This window comes from Lethenteron reissneri, chromosome 47 (assembly GCF_015708825.2).
Source record: "Lethenteron reissneri isolate LAM-NWPU_2019-01 chromosome 47, ASM1570882v1, whole genome shotgun sequence".
Taxonomy (NCBI): domain Eukaryota; kingdom Metazoa; phylum Chordata; class Hyperoartia; order Petromyzontiformes; family Petromyzontidae; genus Lethenteron; species Lethenteron reissneri.
The window spans coordinates 10,465,451-10,485,432 of NC_083825.1; the positions used below are offsets into that span (position 1 = coordinate 10,465,451).

The window sequence follows — 19,982 nt, forward strand, 5'->3', positions numbered from 1 at the left end:
ATTGTAGTTGTCCCGTATGCAAGAGAAATAGGTGCATTGTGGTCCTAGGGGGCGTCCATAAATTACGTCACGCGATTTTGGACGATTTTCGACTTTCCCCCCCTCGTCACACGGCGTCACAAAAAGTCAGACCCCCTCTCAAATATGACATCACATTTTGAAAATAAAACGTGCTTCAAATCGCTTTAAACTATTGTCATTGTAGTGTGTATTTAATGTGGCGCTGCACTCTGATGTTGTAGGAGAAAACATTTATTAAAAGTTCTATTTAATTAAGTAGAACATGTTGTCTATATGTATTTAAAGTTGCGCATTTTGATGTGACGTCACATTTCTCAACCCCCCCCCCCCTCGTCACACATCGTCACAAATGTCTGACCCCCCCCCTCCCCTTTCAAAATCGCGTGACACCATTTATGGACGGCCCCTTAGGATTTAGCGACCAATGTAATGATTCATAGTGGGGTTTTGGATCGCTTGAGCACAATGTGTGTCGTACGCCCTCCTCCACCCAGTCGTGCTTGCTTGTTTGACGTCATGAGATCGCTCTCCAACACGATCGCTGCTGCTGCTGCTGCTGATGCTGCTGCTGCTGATGCTGCTGCTGCTGCTGAAGCGGTGATTTATCTGACGCGTTCCTTCATCGCGTGACGACTTCACTGATTGGCTGTGTCGGGTGGAGGAGGGACACGTGACACAGACATCTACGCTGTTAACTGGACTCGTGTGCACACCTCCTCCCTTTGGTGATGCACATTCCCAGTACTCTGTGTGGGACGATGTAAAAGCCCGTGGTCGGACGTCATTGTATGAAGCAGCGATCAGTTTAAAGTGCATCATTCTATCTTCTTTGTTCTTTCGGTAAAGTCACGTAGAATGGAAATAAAATGATAAAAATAAAACATAATAAAATAATTCTCACGACGTTTCGGCCACAACGCAAGCAGCTGTCCAGGTCTGTCGGGGAGACAGCATTCAGACGCTGTCTCCCCGACAGACCTGGTCTTCACCTGAGGACGGCTGCTTGCGTTGTGGCCGAAACGTCGCGAGAATTATTTTATTATGTTTTATTTTTATTATTTTATTATTTCCATTCTACGTGACTTTACCGAAAGAACCAAGAAGATGAATCCCTGCAGTCACGAAAGCTTTAAATCGAAAAATGCATCACTCTACTTTTGTTTTCGTTACCAAAGTTTGCCAACAATGTATGAACTCGGTCATATCAAGCAGATGGCTGAAGCCATCATGATTCTTAAAAGGTAAAAAGCTTCGGCCCCGACAGTACTTGCCACTGCCGCTAGACGGACAGTACTTGGCCTACTCTTCCACACACACCGGTCAGAATAGTCGGAAGAGGGCGGTCCAGTGCCCACATTTTACCCCGCCCCCCGCCCCAGTCCACAGTTTCGGCTGGAGAGAGGTGGGGAGAGGATTTGAGAAACTTGGCCCCATTATTTCATCCGCCACGCCGGGCCAGATCGAACCGGCGACGTCTGGATGCCAGGCCCAGAGCGGCAGGCGCTACACGGCGCGGTGGCGTCTTCCTGCGCGCTGCCGATCGTTACTGTCCAAGACGCGATGGGCAGGGGAATGCTCACTCCGATCAAACCTGGCTGCCAAGGACTCCCATACATTTTCACAAGATTACAGAAGCAACAACAACAACAACAAAACAGTGCATCTATCGCAGGGAAAACAAACAAACAACAAAAACCCCTCGACCGACAATGAAGCGATATGTGCGGTGAGCGAGCAGTTCGAGGAAGACGACAAAGGAGTTGTCTTCAGGGCTGGGATGAAAGCCTCGGGATTTGGATGCATTTCACTTCAACGGGACTGTGCAGAGGAACGCCACTTTGGTCATTGTCAGCCACTGCTTTCCAGAGGTGTGGACTCGAGTCATGTGACTTGGACTCGAGTCAGACTCGAGTCATGAATTTGATGACTTCAGACTCGACTTGGACTTGCATAACAATGACTTTGTCCCACCTCTGCTGCTTTCTATCTGAGACAAAACGTTTTCGATCAGCCCCTTGTAATGGGTTGACGTTGGCAAACCGTTCGATATTCAGCCTCATAAATCGTCCAAGGCCATTGCCGCTACTGAGCACCTCTTAAGGCAAATATGGACAGAGAAGAAATATGGACAGAGAAGAAATGCCGGGAGCAGCATTGTGCATCGCCTTTCCCTGGCACCTCGTGTGCATCCCAGCGCTGATGATTACACGCGGGGCACCGGGTATTCACTTCGGTGGAGAGAATCGAATACAGACCCCCCCCCCCATCCTCCCCCCAGGCCAAATGCTCTCCACTGAACGCGCGTGCATGGCAAAGCACAATGGGTAGTGCGCCATTTATAGAGAGCGCTGCCATTCACGTCCAGCCCGCGTCTCAAAAGGGCCGTGGAATTTGCAACGCGCCCGGCCTGCGCGCAGACAGGCGGGGTAGAAGGGCAGCCAGACGCATTGCCCAAGTGCCGTGGTGCTGCATGGACGCGTTTGGGCAACGCCACGAAACGAGTGTTGGGCCACGTGGGTTGGGAGGGAACCGGAGGGGCCGGAGGAGGACGCCACTGCAATGCGTTGTTGTTGTTGTTGGTGTCGTTGTTGTTGGTGTCGTTGTTATTGTTGGTGTCGTTGTTGTTGGTGTCGTTGTTGTTGTTGGTGTCGTTGTTGTTGTTGGTGTCGTTGTTGTTGTCGTCGTTGTTGTTGTCGTTGTCGTCGTAGGCTGTCACAGAAGAACCGAGAATGAGAAATTAAAATTCGCGTCGACTAAATCGCCAACGTTGCTCGATTCCGCCTCCCAATTGGTCCGCGCAGTCGAGCGAACGAACGCGGCACTCGGAGGTTGGCTTCCACGTCGAGTCATGATTACGTTGAACAGGGTAAATGATTAAGTGCGATCGCATTGTTAATACTTAATACCCAACTCGCAAAAACGTTTCGGTCGCCCATCGTAAATAATAATGCGCCGAACGCATAAGAACAACACACATTTACCAATTTCAGGCAAGTTGTGATTATTTTGTTAAAGATTAAGAGGGCTTCGGTAATAATTACGGGCGCACACCAGAGGCCTTTGAGCCAACGGCGGGTTTGCTTTTGAACGCAGCTCGCCCACCGAGGGCGTCTGTCACATTGCTCCTGGGTCTGTCGGTAAAGTCACGTAGATAGGCTCAAAGAAAATAACAAAAGACTCAATAATATGAATTCCTGCAGCCAGGAAAGCTTTATATGAAGGTCTTTCACATTGTTCGCTTTTTGCATTTCAATTAACAAAAAATACGGAATTTCTCCGCTGCTACGCTTAGACCGTGTTTGCCTATAAATGGCCCCGATTTTATTTGTTTACTTTAATTCTATTGCACTAATTTGATCAACCGGCGAAGTCGCCGATGGGGTCTTGTCGACCTGAGACCATCCCCACACCACCGCAAGCCGCGTTAATAGGCGCTCGCTAAATGCACTCAACCCTGTAAAGACGAACTCGCTCCGAACCTGGCCAGCCGAGTTCGATTCCTGCTCACGGAGCCAACACCGGTGACGATTATCGGACCTCCAATGAGCACGGTTGGCTACGTACGGTGCGAAAGAAGTTCAACACGAACTGTTTCTGGGCCTCCCCTGGTGCGGTGTGGAAACGTCGCCACTCTAGAGACGAAGGCGGCCTGGGCGTGGTGCTGGCCACCCACCCTCTATAGGTGCTCGCTCACAGCACTTTCCCCAACAGTCTGTGATGGCTATACGGGGGATCTTTGTCTTGTGTAAGTGTACAAGGGGTGTGTAAATCGCAGCGTAAAGTTCTTGCTTCGGTGAACATATCAAATAACAGGTTCAATATGAACAATAGTATACTGTGTATACTATCACTGAGAGCAAGGGCATCATATCTGATCGTTGAGGTCAACAGCTGACCAATATCACAATCATAATATGTATTTATACTGGAGGAATCCGATGAGCTATGAAGCTCTTATGAACAGACGTCCAGTAGGGGAACAGGATAAGAACGCTGCCACAAACAAGCAACCCAAGAGCACGATAGGAGGGTAAAGTATATGAAAGGTAAATAAAATCACAGAAGTACTCTACAGCACCCCCCGGTATCCGTGACGCTCCATCGGTGGCACCGTGGCAAGCGCGCTGGGCCAGCGGTGTCCCGGGTTCCGTCCCGGGCCACGGCGCGGACGAGTGCTCCAGTCCTGGGCGCCCCTTCACCAACCCGCACGATCCAGCTGGCGTGGCGAGGTTTGGCCAAACAACCTCCCGTCACCACAAGGGCGCGGGGACACCTTCACCCATCGGTGGATTCGGCAGAGAGCTGTAATCATGATTTTTAGGAATCATTCCGCTCGGCTGAGACGTTTGACATCTCAGCGAGGGTAATCGCCCGGTGTGCGAGGCGGTGTGAGCGCGCGCGTGGCACAGGAGGGCGGCACAGGCGGCGCATCTGCCAGTCATCCCAGTCAGTCACCCCATGGCACCCTGGGTATGTCCCCTGACTTCCCACCAGCAGCGAGACTTCGACAGTTCACGTGGCCTTCAAGGTGCACCTAGCATGGCACAATCGTCACCGTGGAGTTAAAGCCACTTAGTGGCGAACGGCGGTTATGTACACACACACACGAGTATATGGGGAGCGGTGGTGTGGCGGTTAGCACACAGCGCTACGCTCCGAGTTCAATTCCCGCTCAATAACAGTGGCGAATATATGAACCTGTCCCGGGCCTCCACGAGGTCGACTCAGCCTTAATTTAGCACCTGTGCGGTGTGTAACCATCAGCACTGGGGAGATAAAGGCGGCCGGGCGTGGAGCTGGCCACCCAACACCTCTCGTGCCGTGGCAGTCTCAATAGCTGCTCGCTAACAATCACTTTCCAAGTTTGTTCAAGGCTACACGGGGAGATATTTGTCTTGGTGTGTGTAGAAGATATACGTGTGCGTGAGTTTGGTATGTGAGGTAGGCCACCTGTGTATTGTTGGAATTCACACGCGCAGAGGGAATCTGTTTACACCTGGAGTTGACACCCGGAGTTTACACCCGGAGTTGACACCCGGAGTTTACACCCGGAGTTTACACCCGGAGTTGACACCTGGAGTTTACACCCGGAGTTGACACCCGGAGTTGACACCTGGAGTTTACACCCGGAGTTGACACCCGGAGTTTACACCCGGAGTTGACACCCGGAGTTGACACCTGGAGTTTACACCCGGAGTTGACACCCGGAGTTTACACCTGGAGTTGACACCTGGAGTTTACACCCGGAGTTGACACCTGGAGTTTACACCTGGAGTTGACACCCGGAGTTTACACCCGGAGTTGACACCCGGAGTTTACACCTGGAGTTTACACCTGGAGTTGACACCTGGAGTTGACACCCGGAGTTTACACCCGGAGTTGACACCTGGAGTTGACACCCGGAGTTTACACCCGGAGTTGACACCCGGAGTTGACACCTGGAGTTGACACCCGGAGTTTACACCCGGAGTTGACACCCGGAGTTTACACCTGGAGTTTACACCTGGAGTTGACACCTGGAGTTGACACCCGGAGTTTACACCCGGAGTTGACACCCGGAGTTGACACCTGGAGTTTACACCTGGAGTTTACACCCGGAGTTTACACCCGGAGTTTACACCTGGAGTTGACACCTGGAGTTTACACCTGGAGTTTACACCCGGAGTTTACACCTGGAGTTTACACCTGGAGTTTACACCTGGAGTTGACACCCGGAGTTGACACCTGGAGTTGACACCCGGAGTTTACACCCGGAGTTTACACCTGGAGTTTACACCTGGAGTTTACACCCGGAGTTGACACCCGGAGATGACACCTGGAGTTTACACCTGGAGTTGACACCCGGAGTTTACACCTGGAGTTTACACCTGGAGTTTACACCCGGAGTTTACACCCGGAGTTTACACCTGGAGTTGACACCTGGAGTTTACACCTGGAGTTTACACCCGGAGTTTACACCCGGAGTTTACACCTGGAGTTGACGCCTGGAGTTAACACCTGGAGTTGACACCTGGAGTTGACACCCGGAGTTTACACCTGGAGTTGACGCCTGGAGTTGACACCTGGAGTTTACACCCGGAGTTTACACCTGGAGTTTACACCTGGAGTTTACACCTGGAGTTGACACCCGGAGTTTACACCCGGAGTTTACACCTGGAGTTGACACCTGGAGTTTACACCTGGAGTTTACTCCTGGAGTTTACACCTGGAGTTTACACCTGGAGTTTACTCCTGGAGTTTACACCTGGAGTTGACGCCTGGAGTTGACACCTGGAGTTTACACCCGGAGTTTACACCTGGAGTTTACACCTGGAGTTTACACCTGGAGTTGACACCCGGAGTTTACACCTGGAGTTTACACCTGGAGTTGACACCTGGAGTTTACACCTGGAGTTTACTCCTGGAGTTTACACCTGGAGTTTACACCTGGAGTTGACGCCTGGAGTTGACACCTGGAGTTCGCTGTCCGCGTGTGTAGCGATGTGCGGAGAGCGGCGGTGCAGCGGTTAGCGCGCTGCGATACGAACCCGGGCAACTCGAGTTCGATTCGCGCTCACGGCCACCACCACTGATGAGTATCTGAACCGGTCCTGTGCCTCCCCTAGGTCGACGCAGCCTCACATGGGCACAGTACCTGGTGCGATGTGTAAACGTCGACACTCTCCTTATTTTACTATTTGTATTCTACCAGGTAAGGCCCACTGAGCTATGACGCTTTTATTCAGAAGTCATCAGGCCACAAAATGACGGCTCAACGAAGTGGCTTATCATGTGGAAATTGATTGCAGCCAAATAATCGAAACGCATTCTGATTCTAAATGTGGAGGGAAAACCCGCAGGACCCGGAGAAAAATCCACGCTACCACGGGGAGAACACGCGCACTCCAAATGTACAGATGTCAGGTTGGGATCGAACACACGATCTCCTGCATACTAGGCGAGGCATTTAACATCTCACCACCGTCACTAGGGAGACAAAGGCGGCCGGGTGTGGTGCTGGCCATCAACCCCATCGTGGGCCGTGCCGGCCTTCATAGGCGCTGCTGCTCGCTAACAGCACTTGTCCCAACAGTCCGTAGAGGCTATACGGGGGATCTTTGTCTTGTCTTTGTGTGTGCGCAAATGCGTTTCGCCCGGCATCCTCGACTCATGCGGGCGGGCGGGCGGGCAGAGCAAGGGAGCTGAGTGCAGCGGAGTCGAATTCTCGCTCTCTGTACGAAACCGCGTCCACGCAGCTGCTCCTGCAGCAGCAACAGCAGCTCGGAGCTTCGTGGGGGGTCGAGGGAGGGAGGGGGGGGCTGATGTACCGAGCTGAGGGTCTGCTAGCAGGTAGAGACACAGCAGCGGCAGCAGTGGGTAGCGGGAGGTGTGCGCGTCTTATTATCGCGCGTGCTTTGTGGTTGTTTCTGTTACCGGACATCTGTGAAAAAAAGGAGCTTTACAGCTCATCGGATTCCTTAGGTATGGAAACAGAAAAAAACATGTTCCTGTCCTTCCCTCGGCATTTGTGATTGGCACGGTGGGGCTTCACGTACGGCGCGAAAGAAGTTCAACACAACGTGCTTTTGTTACCCAGAAAAGCGTCACCGAGCGGCCCCCGTGCCTCGTCTCGAGAGGGGTTCCGCGTCAATTTGTCCTGGGGTGTTGATTGCTCCGCGTGCGCGAACTAATCCCAGTCGAGTGACTTTGCGAGTTATTTACATTTTGTGCGCCCGACGGCGGCTCACGACGTTCCTTCCGACTCGAGCGACCGACGCCGCGGGCCCCGACGAAGGTCGTCTTCCTGCCAGCCAGCAACCCACCCGAGTGCCGCGTTAAGCTCGTGCGGGGCCCTGCGGCACACGTTGTTGTTGTTGTAAAGGGGTCCTAAATTTACGTAAAAAATAACACGTAAATATTAAAACACACATTTTTTAAATCTTGCACAGTAAAGTAATTGCATTTTTTCATTTGCTATACAGCTGGATAATACGACAATTCACTAACCTTAAACACCCAGTCGTTCGTAAAAGTTGAAGACAGTATAGTACTTTAGTAATAGAGCAAGTGCAGAATCACTGAACCGGAATTGATAGCTTGAAAGTGTTTAGCGCGGGGCCCTTGAAAGTGCGGGGCCCGTAGCATGTGCAGCTACGACACATGCAGCTACTACACATGTAGCTACTACACATGTAGCTACCACACATGTAGCTACTACATGTGTGGTAGCTACATGTGTAGTAGCTACTTGTGCTACCGGGATAATCCGGCACTGAACCCACCCCACGTACCCACACCCAAAGACAAAGTTCCCCCGTGTAGCCTTACAGGCTGTTGGGACAAGTGTCGTTAGCGAGCACCCCTCTAGCCTGTGTGGGGGATACGGGGGATCTTTGTGTATGTGTGTGTAAGTTGGTTACTAATAGGTGCTCGCTAACAACACTTGCCCCTCTAGCCTGTGTAGGGGATACGGGGGATCTTTGTGTATGTGTGTGTAAGTTGGTTACTAATAGGTGCTCGCTAACAACACTTGCCCCTCTAGCCTGTGTAGGGGGTACGGGGGATCTTTCTCGCGCTGGGGGGGGGAGCAGTGGCGCAGCGGTGAGCACGCTGTACTACGAACCCTGCACGAGCCGAGTTCGATTCCCACTCACGACCAATAACAGTGGCGAATATCGGAACCAGTCCTGGGCCTCCTCTATGTCGACTCAGCCTTAAATGAGTACCTGGTATCATCAGCAGCACTGGGGAGACAAAGGCGGCCTGGGCGTGTCGCTGCTGGCCACAACCACCCCCTCGTGTGCCGTTCCCACCTTAATAGGTGCTCGCTAACGGCACTTGTCCCAACAGCCCGTAAGGCTACACGGGGGAACTTTGTCTTTGGGTATGTGGGGTGGGTTGGTGGCTGGGAGGGCTGCTCGCCAGCGCGTGTATGTCCACGGCTGTGTGTGTGGAGACGCGCGTGTGTGTGGAGATGCGTGTGTGTGTGTGGAGATACGTGTGTGTGTGGAGACGCATGTGTGTGTGTGGAGACGCGTGGGTGTGTGTGGAGATGTGTGTGTGTGTGGAGACGCGCGTGTGTGTGTGTGGAGATGCGTGTGTGTGTGTGGAGATGCCTGTGTGTGTGTGGAGATGTGTGTGTGTGGAGATGCCTGTGTGTGTGTGTGGAGACGCGCGTGTGTGTGTGGAGATGCCTGTGTGTGTGTGGAGATGCCTGTGTGTGTGGAGATGTGTGTGTGTGTGGAGACGCGTGGGTGTGTGGAGACGCGCGTGTGTGTGTGTGGAGACGCGTGTGTGTGTGTGGAGATGCGTGTGTGTGTGGAGATGCGTGTGTGTGTGGAGATGCGTGCGTGTGTGTGGAGATGTGTGTGTGTGGAGATGCGTGTGTGTGTGTGGAGACGCGTGTGTGTGTGTGTGGAGACGCGTGTGTGTGTGTGGAGATATGTGTGTGGAGATGCGTGTGTGTGTGTGGAGATGTGTGTGTGTGTGGAGATGCCTGTGTGTGTGTGGAGATGTGTGTGTGTGTGGAGATGTGTGTGTGTAGATGTGTGTGTGTGGAGATGCCTGTGTGTGTGTGGAGATGCGTGTGTGTGTGTGCAGATGTGTGTGTGTGGAGATGCCTGTGTGTGTGTGGAAATGTGTGTGTGTGTGGAGATGTGTGTGTGTAGATGTGTGTGTGTGGAGATGCCTGTGTGTGTGTGGAGATGCGTGTGTGTGTGTGGAGACGCGTGGGTGTGTGTGGAGACGCGTGTGTGTGTGGAGACGTGTGTGTGTGTGGAGACGTGTGTGTGTGGAGATGTGTGTGTGTGTGGAGATGTGTGTGTGTGGAGATGTGTGTGTGTGTGTAGATGTGTGTGTGTGGAGATGCCTGTGTGTGTGTGGAGATGCGTGTGTGTGTGTGGAGACGCGTGGGTGTGTGTGGAGACGCGTGTGTGTGTGGAGACGTGTGTGTGTGTGGAGACGTGTGTGTGTGTGGAGACGTGTGTGTGTGTGGAGATGTGTGTGTGTGTGTGTGGAGATGCCTGTGTATACAAGGATGGGGAGTGGAACGGTTAGCGCGCTGCGCTACGAACCCGAGTTTGATTCCCGCTTACGGCCAACAGCCAGTGACGATTATCTGACCCGATCCTGGGCCTCCCCTAGGTCGACCCAGCCTCATCACCTGGTGCGATGTGTAAATATAGCCACTGGGGAGACAAAGGCGGCCGGGCGTGGTGCTGCTCCCCCATCCCCTCGTGTGCCACAGTGCCGGCCTTCATAGGTGCCCACTAACAGCACTTGCCCCAACAGTATGTTAAGGCTGTACGGGGGATCTTTGTCTTTGTGTCTATACATAGATGCACACAGGTTCCAAGCAAGAACATCTGCTGCACTATATAGTGACCGAACAGCGAATGCGGGCCCATGTCCTTGACACCAACACCTACCCGAGTGATCTTCCAACTGACCGTGATGTCGTCTGGCCCCTACACTGTTTAACATCACTGTTCAACGTCTCGTTTGACCACAATTATACCGGTGGTGTCTCCATATGACACTGACACAATGGGGGCTGATCAATGCACGGGTGCGGTCACGGGATGGCTCCCTATTGGTCAATGGCGTGTAATGCTGATGATCTGGTAATTGCTGCCCACTCCGAGAAGTCATTGGAGGACTCGAGTGCTGAAACCTGGAGCTTGCTATCAAGTGACGGGGGTCTTACCATCAGCCCTACAAAAACAAAGCACTTACCTGGGCATTAGGTCGTGTCATCAAATACGTGTCCAACTCAACTCCCCATTCGTGATTGGGCAGTTGTGGAAGAGCGTTGAGAAGTCCCCGTACCTGGGTCCGTGTGCTTATGACCAGATCCGGTTTGGCAGCAGAGGTCTCACTCCAAATCAGTCGAGCGGCATTCTCGTTCCATCAGCTGCCTAACGCTGCGTGGGAGCTACCTGGCCCATTCGCACCGTATGAAACGCCGATAATTCTCGGCCACAATTATTATGCCCCCTCCCTTCTCTATGCCTGTTAAACGTGGAACCCCTTTTAAGGAACATCTGCCCCGGTTTGAAACATCCAGGCTGGCCTGCCTACGATCCATCCTGGGTGTAATCAGATGATATTGTGCGAGGAGCTCAGATCCATCATCAGTGAGCTTCGGCAGGCGAGGTTGCAGTTGGCTGCGTCACGTAGCCCGCATGCCCAAGCAGCTTCTGTTTGGCCGGATAGGGGGGGGGATGGGCGCGGCACGGGCTGTAGAGGAGATGGGCTGATGCTGTACGGGAGGATGTGGAGCTGAGTGGACTTGCTAATGACCGGTACCAGCGGCGTCAAGATCGGCCTATGTGTAGGAGGTTCGTGGAGGCCGCTACTGGGCAAGTTGGAGGCAGTCGCCCTCAAAAAACAGCGAGGGGCAGAGAAGCGACGCTCACAACAACGAACGGAGTGCCGGGCGGCTAAACACGGCAAGTTGGCAGGGTGGGGAGCACAGTTGGTGCATCTGCGAGTCATCTCAGTAAGCCAACTCATAACACCTGGATCTATCCCGTGACCTCCAGCCAGCGAGCCTTCCACACTTTCACGTGGCCTTGAGGGTGCACCTAGCCTGGCACAAGCCCCGTGGCGACGTCACCACCACTTGGTCGCGAATGGCAGTCGCTGTTGTTGGTGAGCGTGCTTAGCGCGCGTGTGTAAGGGATGTGTGGGCGCGCGTGCGTGGATGTGTGCGCGCGCGCGTGGATGTGTGCGCGCGTGCGTGCGTGCGTGTGCATGTGTGTGTGTGTAAGGGATGTGTGGGCGCGTGCGTGTGCGTGTGTGTGCGCGCGCGTGCATGGACGTGTGCGCGCGCGTGTGTGCATGTGTGTGTGTGGATGTGTGTGTGTGTAAGGGATGTGTGTGCGCGCGTGTGTGCATGTGTGTGTGTGGATGTGTGTGTGTGTAAGGGATGTGTGTGTGTGGATGTGTGTGTGTGTAAGGGATGTGTGGGCGCGCGTGCGTGGATGTGTGTGCGCGCGTGGGTGTGGATGTGTGTGTGTGTGGATGTGTGTGTATGGATGTGTGTGTGTGCATGTGCGTGTGTGTGGATGTGTGTTGTGGATGTGTGTGTGGATGTGTGATGTGTTTGGATGTGTGTGTGTGCATGTGTTGTGGATGTGTGTGTGTGGATGTGTATGGATGTGTGTATGGATGTGTGTGTGTATGTGTGTGTATGTGTGTGTGATGGGATGTGCTGCTGGCGGGTGGTTCAGAAGGCAGCGAGGGAGGAGGGCATGGCGACGGGCGAGTGTGCTAAGCTTAGGCCGGCGCCGGCTGGGTAAACACAGCTGTTGCCAGTTAGTCTGCAGATTCTTTTTTACCCTCTCCAACCCCCACCGCTCGCCAGGAGCAAGAGACCCCCCCCTGCCCGCCCCTCTCATCCCCCCCCGCCCCTCTTCCCTGCCTGCCTTCCTCTCTCCCTCGATCCTGAAAAAAGTCTGCCGCTGCTGCTGCCTCTGCAGTGGAGCGAGAGACGAACACACAGACAGAGTCCCCGCCTGCTCCTCCGTGCTGCCGCTGCCGCCGCCACTTGCTCGCGGGTTCCCACTGCTGCTGTGAGCAGCTGCCATGGCAGTCGGGGATCAGCGGGGACGCGACACGGAGCGGAGATGCACCCCGTGACCGTGGACTCGCTCACTCGCCGTTCTCCTTCTGCCACTCACTCGGTGACACTTTCACTCTCACGCTCGCTCGCTCCCTCCCTCGTTCGGCATCCCACTCGCTCATTCAATCCCTCAGCCACTCAGCTCCGCCGTGTCGCTCTCACGCTCGATCCCCGTCGCTCAGCTCCCCACGCTCTCGTTCGCGCTCGCTCGCCCACGGGTCACGCGCAATCTCCCACTCCTCTCGACCTGCAAGTTCGTCTCACCGCGCGCTCATTCACTCCGCCCGGCCGCCCGTCTTCCCAGCCGGACTCCCCAGCCACGCACACTGACGGACGCGCGCACTCGCTCGGGACTGCCAAGCCATGGCCGTGACCACTGCGCACCGGCAGCGGTGGTGACATCGGGACTCAAGATCCACCGACGGCCGCCACTGTCGCCTCCGCGCACGGCTGCGCGCCGGGGGGCGACTTTTCTTTCTCGCTGTTTTTGTTGCCGCGCGCGAGTTCGCCGCGGCTCCCGCATCATTTGCGCTGCCGCCAGCCCCGGGCGGAGACCATGAACAGGATGCGGGACATCGCCGCCGAGGGTCCCAGGTCGCTGGGGTCGGCGAGGAAGGCGAAGACGCCCCGAAAGTCGAGCAAGCCGACCAGGTACCCTCCCCCGGCGCCGGGCTCCCTGGCGTCGAGCACGGGCTCCCCGCCGGGCAGCCCCCTCGACAGCAGCGAGACGGAGGAGCCCGCGGAGCCCCGGCGCACCCCGACGGGCCACGCGGAACTGCCCCACGCGTTCCGCCCCACGCCCAGCTACGTGGTGGCCGCCGCCGGCGTCGGCGGCGGCGTCGGTGCGTGCTCCTCGTCGCGTCTGGAGGAGATGAAGCCCGACCATCCGCTCGGCGCCTTCTACCCCAGCCAGTTCCTCTGGGGTCTTGCCGCCTCGGCCGAGGCGTCCGCCCTGGGCAGGGCGGCCACGGTAAACGTCATCCGAGGCCCCAAGGTGGCCGTGCTGCCCTCCTCCTCCTCGGCGTTCGACGCGAGCACGGGGACGAGCAGCGGCGGCAGTGGCGACGAGTGCTCGCTCTCGCCAGCCTCAGTGGGGGGGAAGAGGAGGCACCACCACCACCACCTGCAGCTGCAGCAGCTACAGCTGCAGCAGCAGCATCTGCACCACCACCACCACCTACATCATGCACTGTCTTACGTGGACGAACGTCATCATCACCTCGCGCACCATCATCATCAGCAGTATCATCAGCAACAGCAGCACCACCAGCAGCAAGAGCAGCAGCATCATCAGCAACAGCATCATCAGCAGCAGCAACAGCAGCAACAGCAGCAGCAACAACAGCAGCAGCACACATCACCGCTCCCTCCGCCCTCCAAGAGGGGCCGGTTCGGAGTCCCCGTCGCGCCAAGCGAGGAGGACAGCATGGACAGCGCCGGCACCGGGCAAGGGGCAGGCCCGCGGGCAGGCCCGGGGGCAGGCCCGGGGCCGGGGCAGCAGGATGACGACGACGAAGACGAGTCGGGCGGGGCAGCCTCGTTGCAGGGCTCCGACTCGAAGGTGGTGCAGCAGACGAGGAGGCTGCTCGCGAACGCGCGGGAGCGCACGCGCGTGCACACCATCAGCGCCGCTTTCGAGGCTCTTCGCCAGCAGGTGATTTGGTCGTCTCGGCGAGGTGGCAGCGATGGTCCGTGAGTGACCCCCCCCCATCTCCCCTGCCACCCCAACCCCCCCAGCCCCCCACCACGTGCTGAGCCGGCCTCACCAAATGACGGGGGGGGGGGGGGCAGGAGTGGCGTGTCAGAGCGGTGTGTCAGGGTGAAAGTCCATAATAGGGGGGGGGGAGGAGTTGCGAGGAGTTAGATCGCGTAAATATGAATGTGTCGTTGAACCACCCGACACAGCCGATTAGTCAAGGGTTTGTCACGTCAACAGAACGTGCCAATTCGTTGCGAGTTCAGCACGCCGGTGTGTTGGAGAGTAAACCCGCAACAGCGTTGACGAGTCGAGTAACGACGTTTCGCCGATGATTACAACCGGCCTCATTCAGCGACAGCCGGAATTGTGGAGAAATCCTCCTGCCGTTGGCGAGTCTCCTGGCGCGTGCCAATGTCGCAGTATGTCAGTGCTCGTGCCACAGAGTCAGTGAGTCAGAATGTCAAGGGTGTACAAGGGGGGGCAGGGAGTCAGTGTCGGTCAATATCAGTGTCGACGTGTCAGGGCGTTTGTTTGAATTTTAGGGTGTCAGAGTGAAAGAGTGTCAAAGTTTCAGTGTTAGTGTCAAAGTGTCAGTGCGTCAGAATGTTAGGGTGTCAGTAATAAGTGTCAACGTGTCAATGTGTGAAAGCGAATCTCTTTAGAACTGATTTTTGTGTTTAGTTCGTTGTCCTTCCCCCGCACCTCTGATTAGCACGGTTGGCTTCGTACGGTGCGAAATAAGTTCAGCGTGCAATGTGTCCGAGTGTTAGTGTCAAAGGGTCAGTGTATCAGTGTTAAAATGTCAAAGTGTCGCAGTGTTAAAGTGTCAGTGTGTCAGAATGTTAGTATCAGAGTGTCAGTGTTCGAGTACTGCATCAACATGTCACAGTGTCTGAGTCAAAGGGTCATAGCGTCAGGGACAAACGGTCATGGCATCAGGGTTAACGTGTGAGTGTCAACGGGTCAGTGTCAGAATGCCAAGGCGTCAGCGTGTCAGGGTCTAACGTGTCAGGGTCAAAGTGTCAGAATGTGAAGGTGTCAGATGTCGGGGTCAAAGTGTCAGATTGTGAAGGTGTCAGAGTGTCGGGGTCAAAGTGTCATGGTCAAAGTGTCAGATTGTCAGGGTCAAAGTGTCAGATTGTCAGGGTCAAAGTGTCAGAGTATCCGAACCCTTCCCTAAACTCTATTTCCGGGGTGCGATGCTCATCTCTGCCACAGAGGTGTGAATCCCCTATTGTCATAATGGACCCGAGTCTGTGCATAGGACACATCGTTTCATTTGGGTACGCATGCAGCTGCAAAGGGTTTTCGTGGTTGTGTTGCATAGCTCTCTGATGCGTCCTCGAGTTATGCAGAACATGCTTCACCATTCTCCCTTTGACAAAAAAAATACAATATGCAATAGAAATTGTTAAGCCCATGGTGGAAATTCCACATATCTATGGCAAGCACCGATCTTCCCATCGTCAAACTGCTGTTGTCATCCACTAAGTTGTACAGCCTTACTAGGTGTTCATTATTTTAACCACCAGGGGAGGATGATGGTACTGATGATGGCCCAGACTCCGATTTCAAATCGTACTCTCCTGCTTCGGAGACTTGCTGTTTCTATGATGTTACATCGTCGTGAGATGCAGCTGCATTTGCCCGAGACATAACATGTCAGTGGATATCCCATGCATTACAGGTTGCAATATTCATTAGTAATAACTTCCACTCTGAAGAGTAAATAAAAAAGACTAATTTGTATCGCTACACAAGTCAAATAGTGTACACCTACTTGGGGCAATATTTATGACGACGCTAAATAACAATAACACCGTTAATCCACAGTATAATAGAACACAAATAAACTATGAAAGTGCCGTTAGTTACTTGTAACATGGTGCACGCCAACACCAAATGTTTCCAATATCGTCATCAACATCGTCATCATTAGCAGGGTAACGGTAGATTACATTAATTAAAATAGAAACCAATACAAGCTGTCATTGTCATCATCATTAGCATCAGCGGTGGCAAGAGCATTGGTCACAAACCATTATCAACATTAATTGGCACCGGTTACATAGAAGCATTTCAATTGTTAATCATCACAAGCTAAACACGATCATCTATCAATATTATCAGCATACAAATTAATGAGCATCTTTGTCACTTGTAGTTGCTGTGATGTGACAAAAACAAACAAAAGCCTCACGAGTCGATGTCCTGGTTGAGCTAATTGGCTAATTCCCCTTCACGTGCACGTGTGTGTGGGGGGGGGGAGTCACCGTGCCCGTAGATAACCCACGGATGCGATGCGAGAGCGATCAAAGTGTGCACGAATTGGCGAACACAGCTACTTGCTGTACTGTCTCCGCACTGCCGAGCTTGCCTCGCCAGCAGGCGCGTCACTGGGGGGGGGGGGGGGGGGGTCTGAGACAGCAGTCGATCAATCCCATCGAAGTTCGCTCTCAGCTTAAAGTGAACACATTCTTGGTTTTTCACCAGGGTAAGGCCCGCTGAGCTGTGTAGGTCTTTTTCAGACAGCACAACGAAGTGGCCTGTCACGTGGGCATTTAAAGCGCCCATACCACACACCGCCCTCCTGCGTGGCTGTATTTCTCACAGCCGCGAACAACCAGAAATAAATCCCACCAACAGCAGCAGCAGCAGCATCTGGGACGTGTTGCCAATGCGGTTACTTGCCAATGGAAAATGACCAAGCTGGTCTGTGTGAAAAAGGGAACGGGGGACTTCAACCGGCGCCACTCACCGATGATCCACCCAGGAGGACACCTGAAACATCGCGGTGTACATGTCAGCCGGCTCTGACCCCGCAGTGCATTACGTGCACGTCACGTGGCACTGCCCTTAGTCAATCCGACTGCTGGATGAGCGTCTGCCCACACCCATGTGGGTCATGGGGGGGGGGGTGCTTGTCCATACTTCACCACGCTGGTCAGTGTGGGGGGGTCTTTTTGTTGTTGTTTCATATTACACACGGGAAAGTCGGCTGAGATGGAGCGTTTCATTTTGCCAGGGTGTCCCGGGTGTCACGTGGTTGCAATGTTGATCCTGGGGCGGGGGGGGGGGGTTCTAAATTCACTCACCACTGATGTTCGCCGTGGCCTGGATTCAAACTCAGGTCACCGGGTTTAAAGTGCAGAGTCCAAACTACTGCGCCACCACCACACTCGACATCATGATACAATATATAGTTTAATCCAATAGCAAATTAGTGGCAAGTTACATTGTTTGCTTTCACATTCTCTGTTTGTTCAGCCCTACGACCTGAAGTTGTAATTTGTACGCATTAACTAACGAGTAGTGAGTTTTAATTAAACGGAATCATTCAGCTGGGGTATAATTTTTGTAATCAAGTGACACCGGCAACTGCATGCCTCCCGCTGCTACTCTTGGCAAAACGATGTCACAGCCTCAATCTCTCCCGCGTTGCCTTTGAAGCAATGCCCTGAGCCCCCGTCGGCGATCGTTTACCCCCACCGCACTCCTTCCCCCCGACCCCCAGAACGTTGGGAAGACGTTGGAGGAAACAGGTGCTGGGGCTCGCACAGCAGACACGTGTTCCCTCCCAGCCACCTCGCTCGCTCGCTCACCGCTCGCCCGCTCGGCTCAGCAACGGGCACGCGTCTGGTTCACCATTTTTTTTTACAAAAAGCGCGTTGTTTTGGAATTATCCCCTATTTGTGTAACGGAGCCGCCGTGTTTATTTTCGGACCGTGTTTTGCTGGAGCCCCCCCCTCCCTCCTCCCACCACCGGCCGCCGCTGGGCGCGATTATGAAACGGACAGCGGTGGCAGCGTTCACGACGCCCTTCGCCGCAGCCACGCGCTCCCCTTGTTGTCAGCACTGGCTGCTGCACGGTAGCACCTCCTTGCAGCAGCAGCAGCAGAGATGATGTCGCTGTGGTCGGGAATGCCCCCCTCCACCACCTCCGCGTGTGCAGCAACGGGGCGAGCGAGTGAGCGAGCGAGTCCAGCTCTGCACGGCAGCTGCTCGAGTCGCTGCGTCGAAAGATAAAAACAATCCCCAGTCCGTGTGGCGCGACTGTAGCCTTGGGAAGTCGTCGCGTCCCTGTTCTCAGGGTAAAAAGAATCATCATAATTTCACGTCGATGTCGACTCAGACGCGCGAGGAGGAGGTTGCCTACGTACGGTGCGAAAGAAGTTCAACGTGCACCGACGAACAAAGGCAGCAGCGACGCGCTGAGCGGCCGCTGCCAACAAATTGCCCGAGCGCTGCAGTCCGCGACGTATCGAGGTGTTTCAATGTGGAGGAACCCCCACGCGTGCGAGGGGGCAACACTCGATGCCGTCCACACGGAAAAAGGCGCGGTCCACGTGTTCTGCTGTACCGCGCGCTCGTGGCGAGCCAGGGGAGCTCCTCCTCCTCCTCCTCGGCACCCACGGGGAAAGGGAGTTTCCCAACGTCTGCGCGGTGACCCACCAACTCCCTGCTGCCTCCACAGTGGGCTGGGTCACGGGCCACGGAGCGGAGCCACTCCCCGGCCGGCTCTGAACAAAGCTGTACGCAGCGTGCGCATCGGAGTCGTCGGCATTACGAGTGGGAGATGGAGCAACATGTGAGAGATGCGCCAGCATGTACGGATTGGTGCATGCTTGGGATTTACACGAATTGATACGAAGAGGAACACGTGGGTTAGATCATGTACAGCGTGTCCCAGATGTTTCGTGAGCCCTAATTAATTTACCCCTAAGATGTTTTTCTTTTGCATATTCATTTATGTTTAAATACACATTACGTTAAAAAAAAATTAAGATTTAGAGAATTAGTTTGGGGTCACAAAACATCAGAACCACCCTGCAGAGTCCAATGCAGAGACTAAACTAATTAGACTTTTTATTTCACCAGGTAAGGTCCCCTGAGCGATTCAGCTCTTTTTCATCAGCGACCAAGCCACAAATGATAGCCCCACGAAGTGGCTTATCATGCGGTAATGGATAACAACCACATACTCGAAACGCATGTTTATACATGTGAAGGGAAAAACCGGAGGACCCGGAGACGAATTTACGCGTCCACGCGGAGAGACACGCAAACTCCAAATACACAGCAGGCATCGTCAGGGTCGGGATCGAACCCACGACCTCCTGCATACCAGGCGAGGTAGTTAACATCTCCGAGCCACCGCGTGACTGCACGCGTGCCACGCCACGTAACTGCACGCGTGCCACGCCACGTGCCTGCACGCGTGCCACGCCACGTGACTGCACGCGTGCCACGCCACGTGACTGCACGCGTGCCACGCCACGTGACTGCACGCGTGCCACGCCACGTGCCTGCACGCGTGCCACGCCACGTGCCTGCACGCGTGCCACGCCACGTGCCACGCGTGCCACGCCACGTGACTGCACGCGTGCCACGCCACGTGACTGCACGCGTGCCACGCCACGTGCCTGCACGCGTGCCACGCCACGTGCCTGCACGCGTGCCACGCCACGTGACTGCACGCGTGCCACGCAACGTGACTGCACGCGTGCCACGCAACGTGACTGCACGCGTGCCACGCCACGTGCCTGCACGCGTGCCACGCCACGTGCCTGCACGCGTGCCACGCCACGTGCCTGCACGCGTGCCACGCCACGTGCCTGCACGCGTGCCACGCCACGTGCCTGCACGCGTGCCACGCCA

The 19,982-nt window shown here is 54.8% G+C and overlaps 1 protein-coding gene across 2 annotated transcripts in view; it reads left to right on the top strand.

The window, feature by feature from the left end:
• The first annotated feature begins 12,422 nt into the window (after window positions 1-12,422).
• Window positions 12,423-19,982, top strand: part of ATOH8 (atonal bHLH transcription factor 8) — a 43,598-nt gene continuing 36,038 nt past the window's right edge. For both annotated transcript variants that reach the window (XR_009756595.1, XM_061571412.1), the window contains exon 1: window positions 12,423-14,279. Coding sequence is in view for 1 of the 2 variants with exons in the window: in XM_061571412.1 (XP_061427396.1) it covers window positions 13,182-14,279 (1,098 nt within the window). In the remaining variant the exon portion in view is untranslated. The remainder of the gene's footprint in view (window positions 14,280-19,982) is intronic.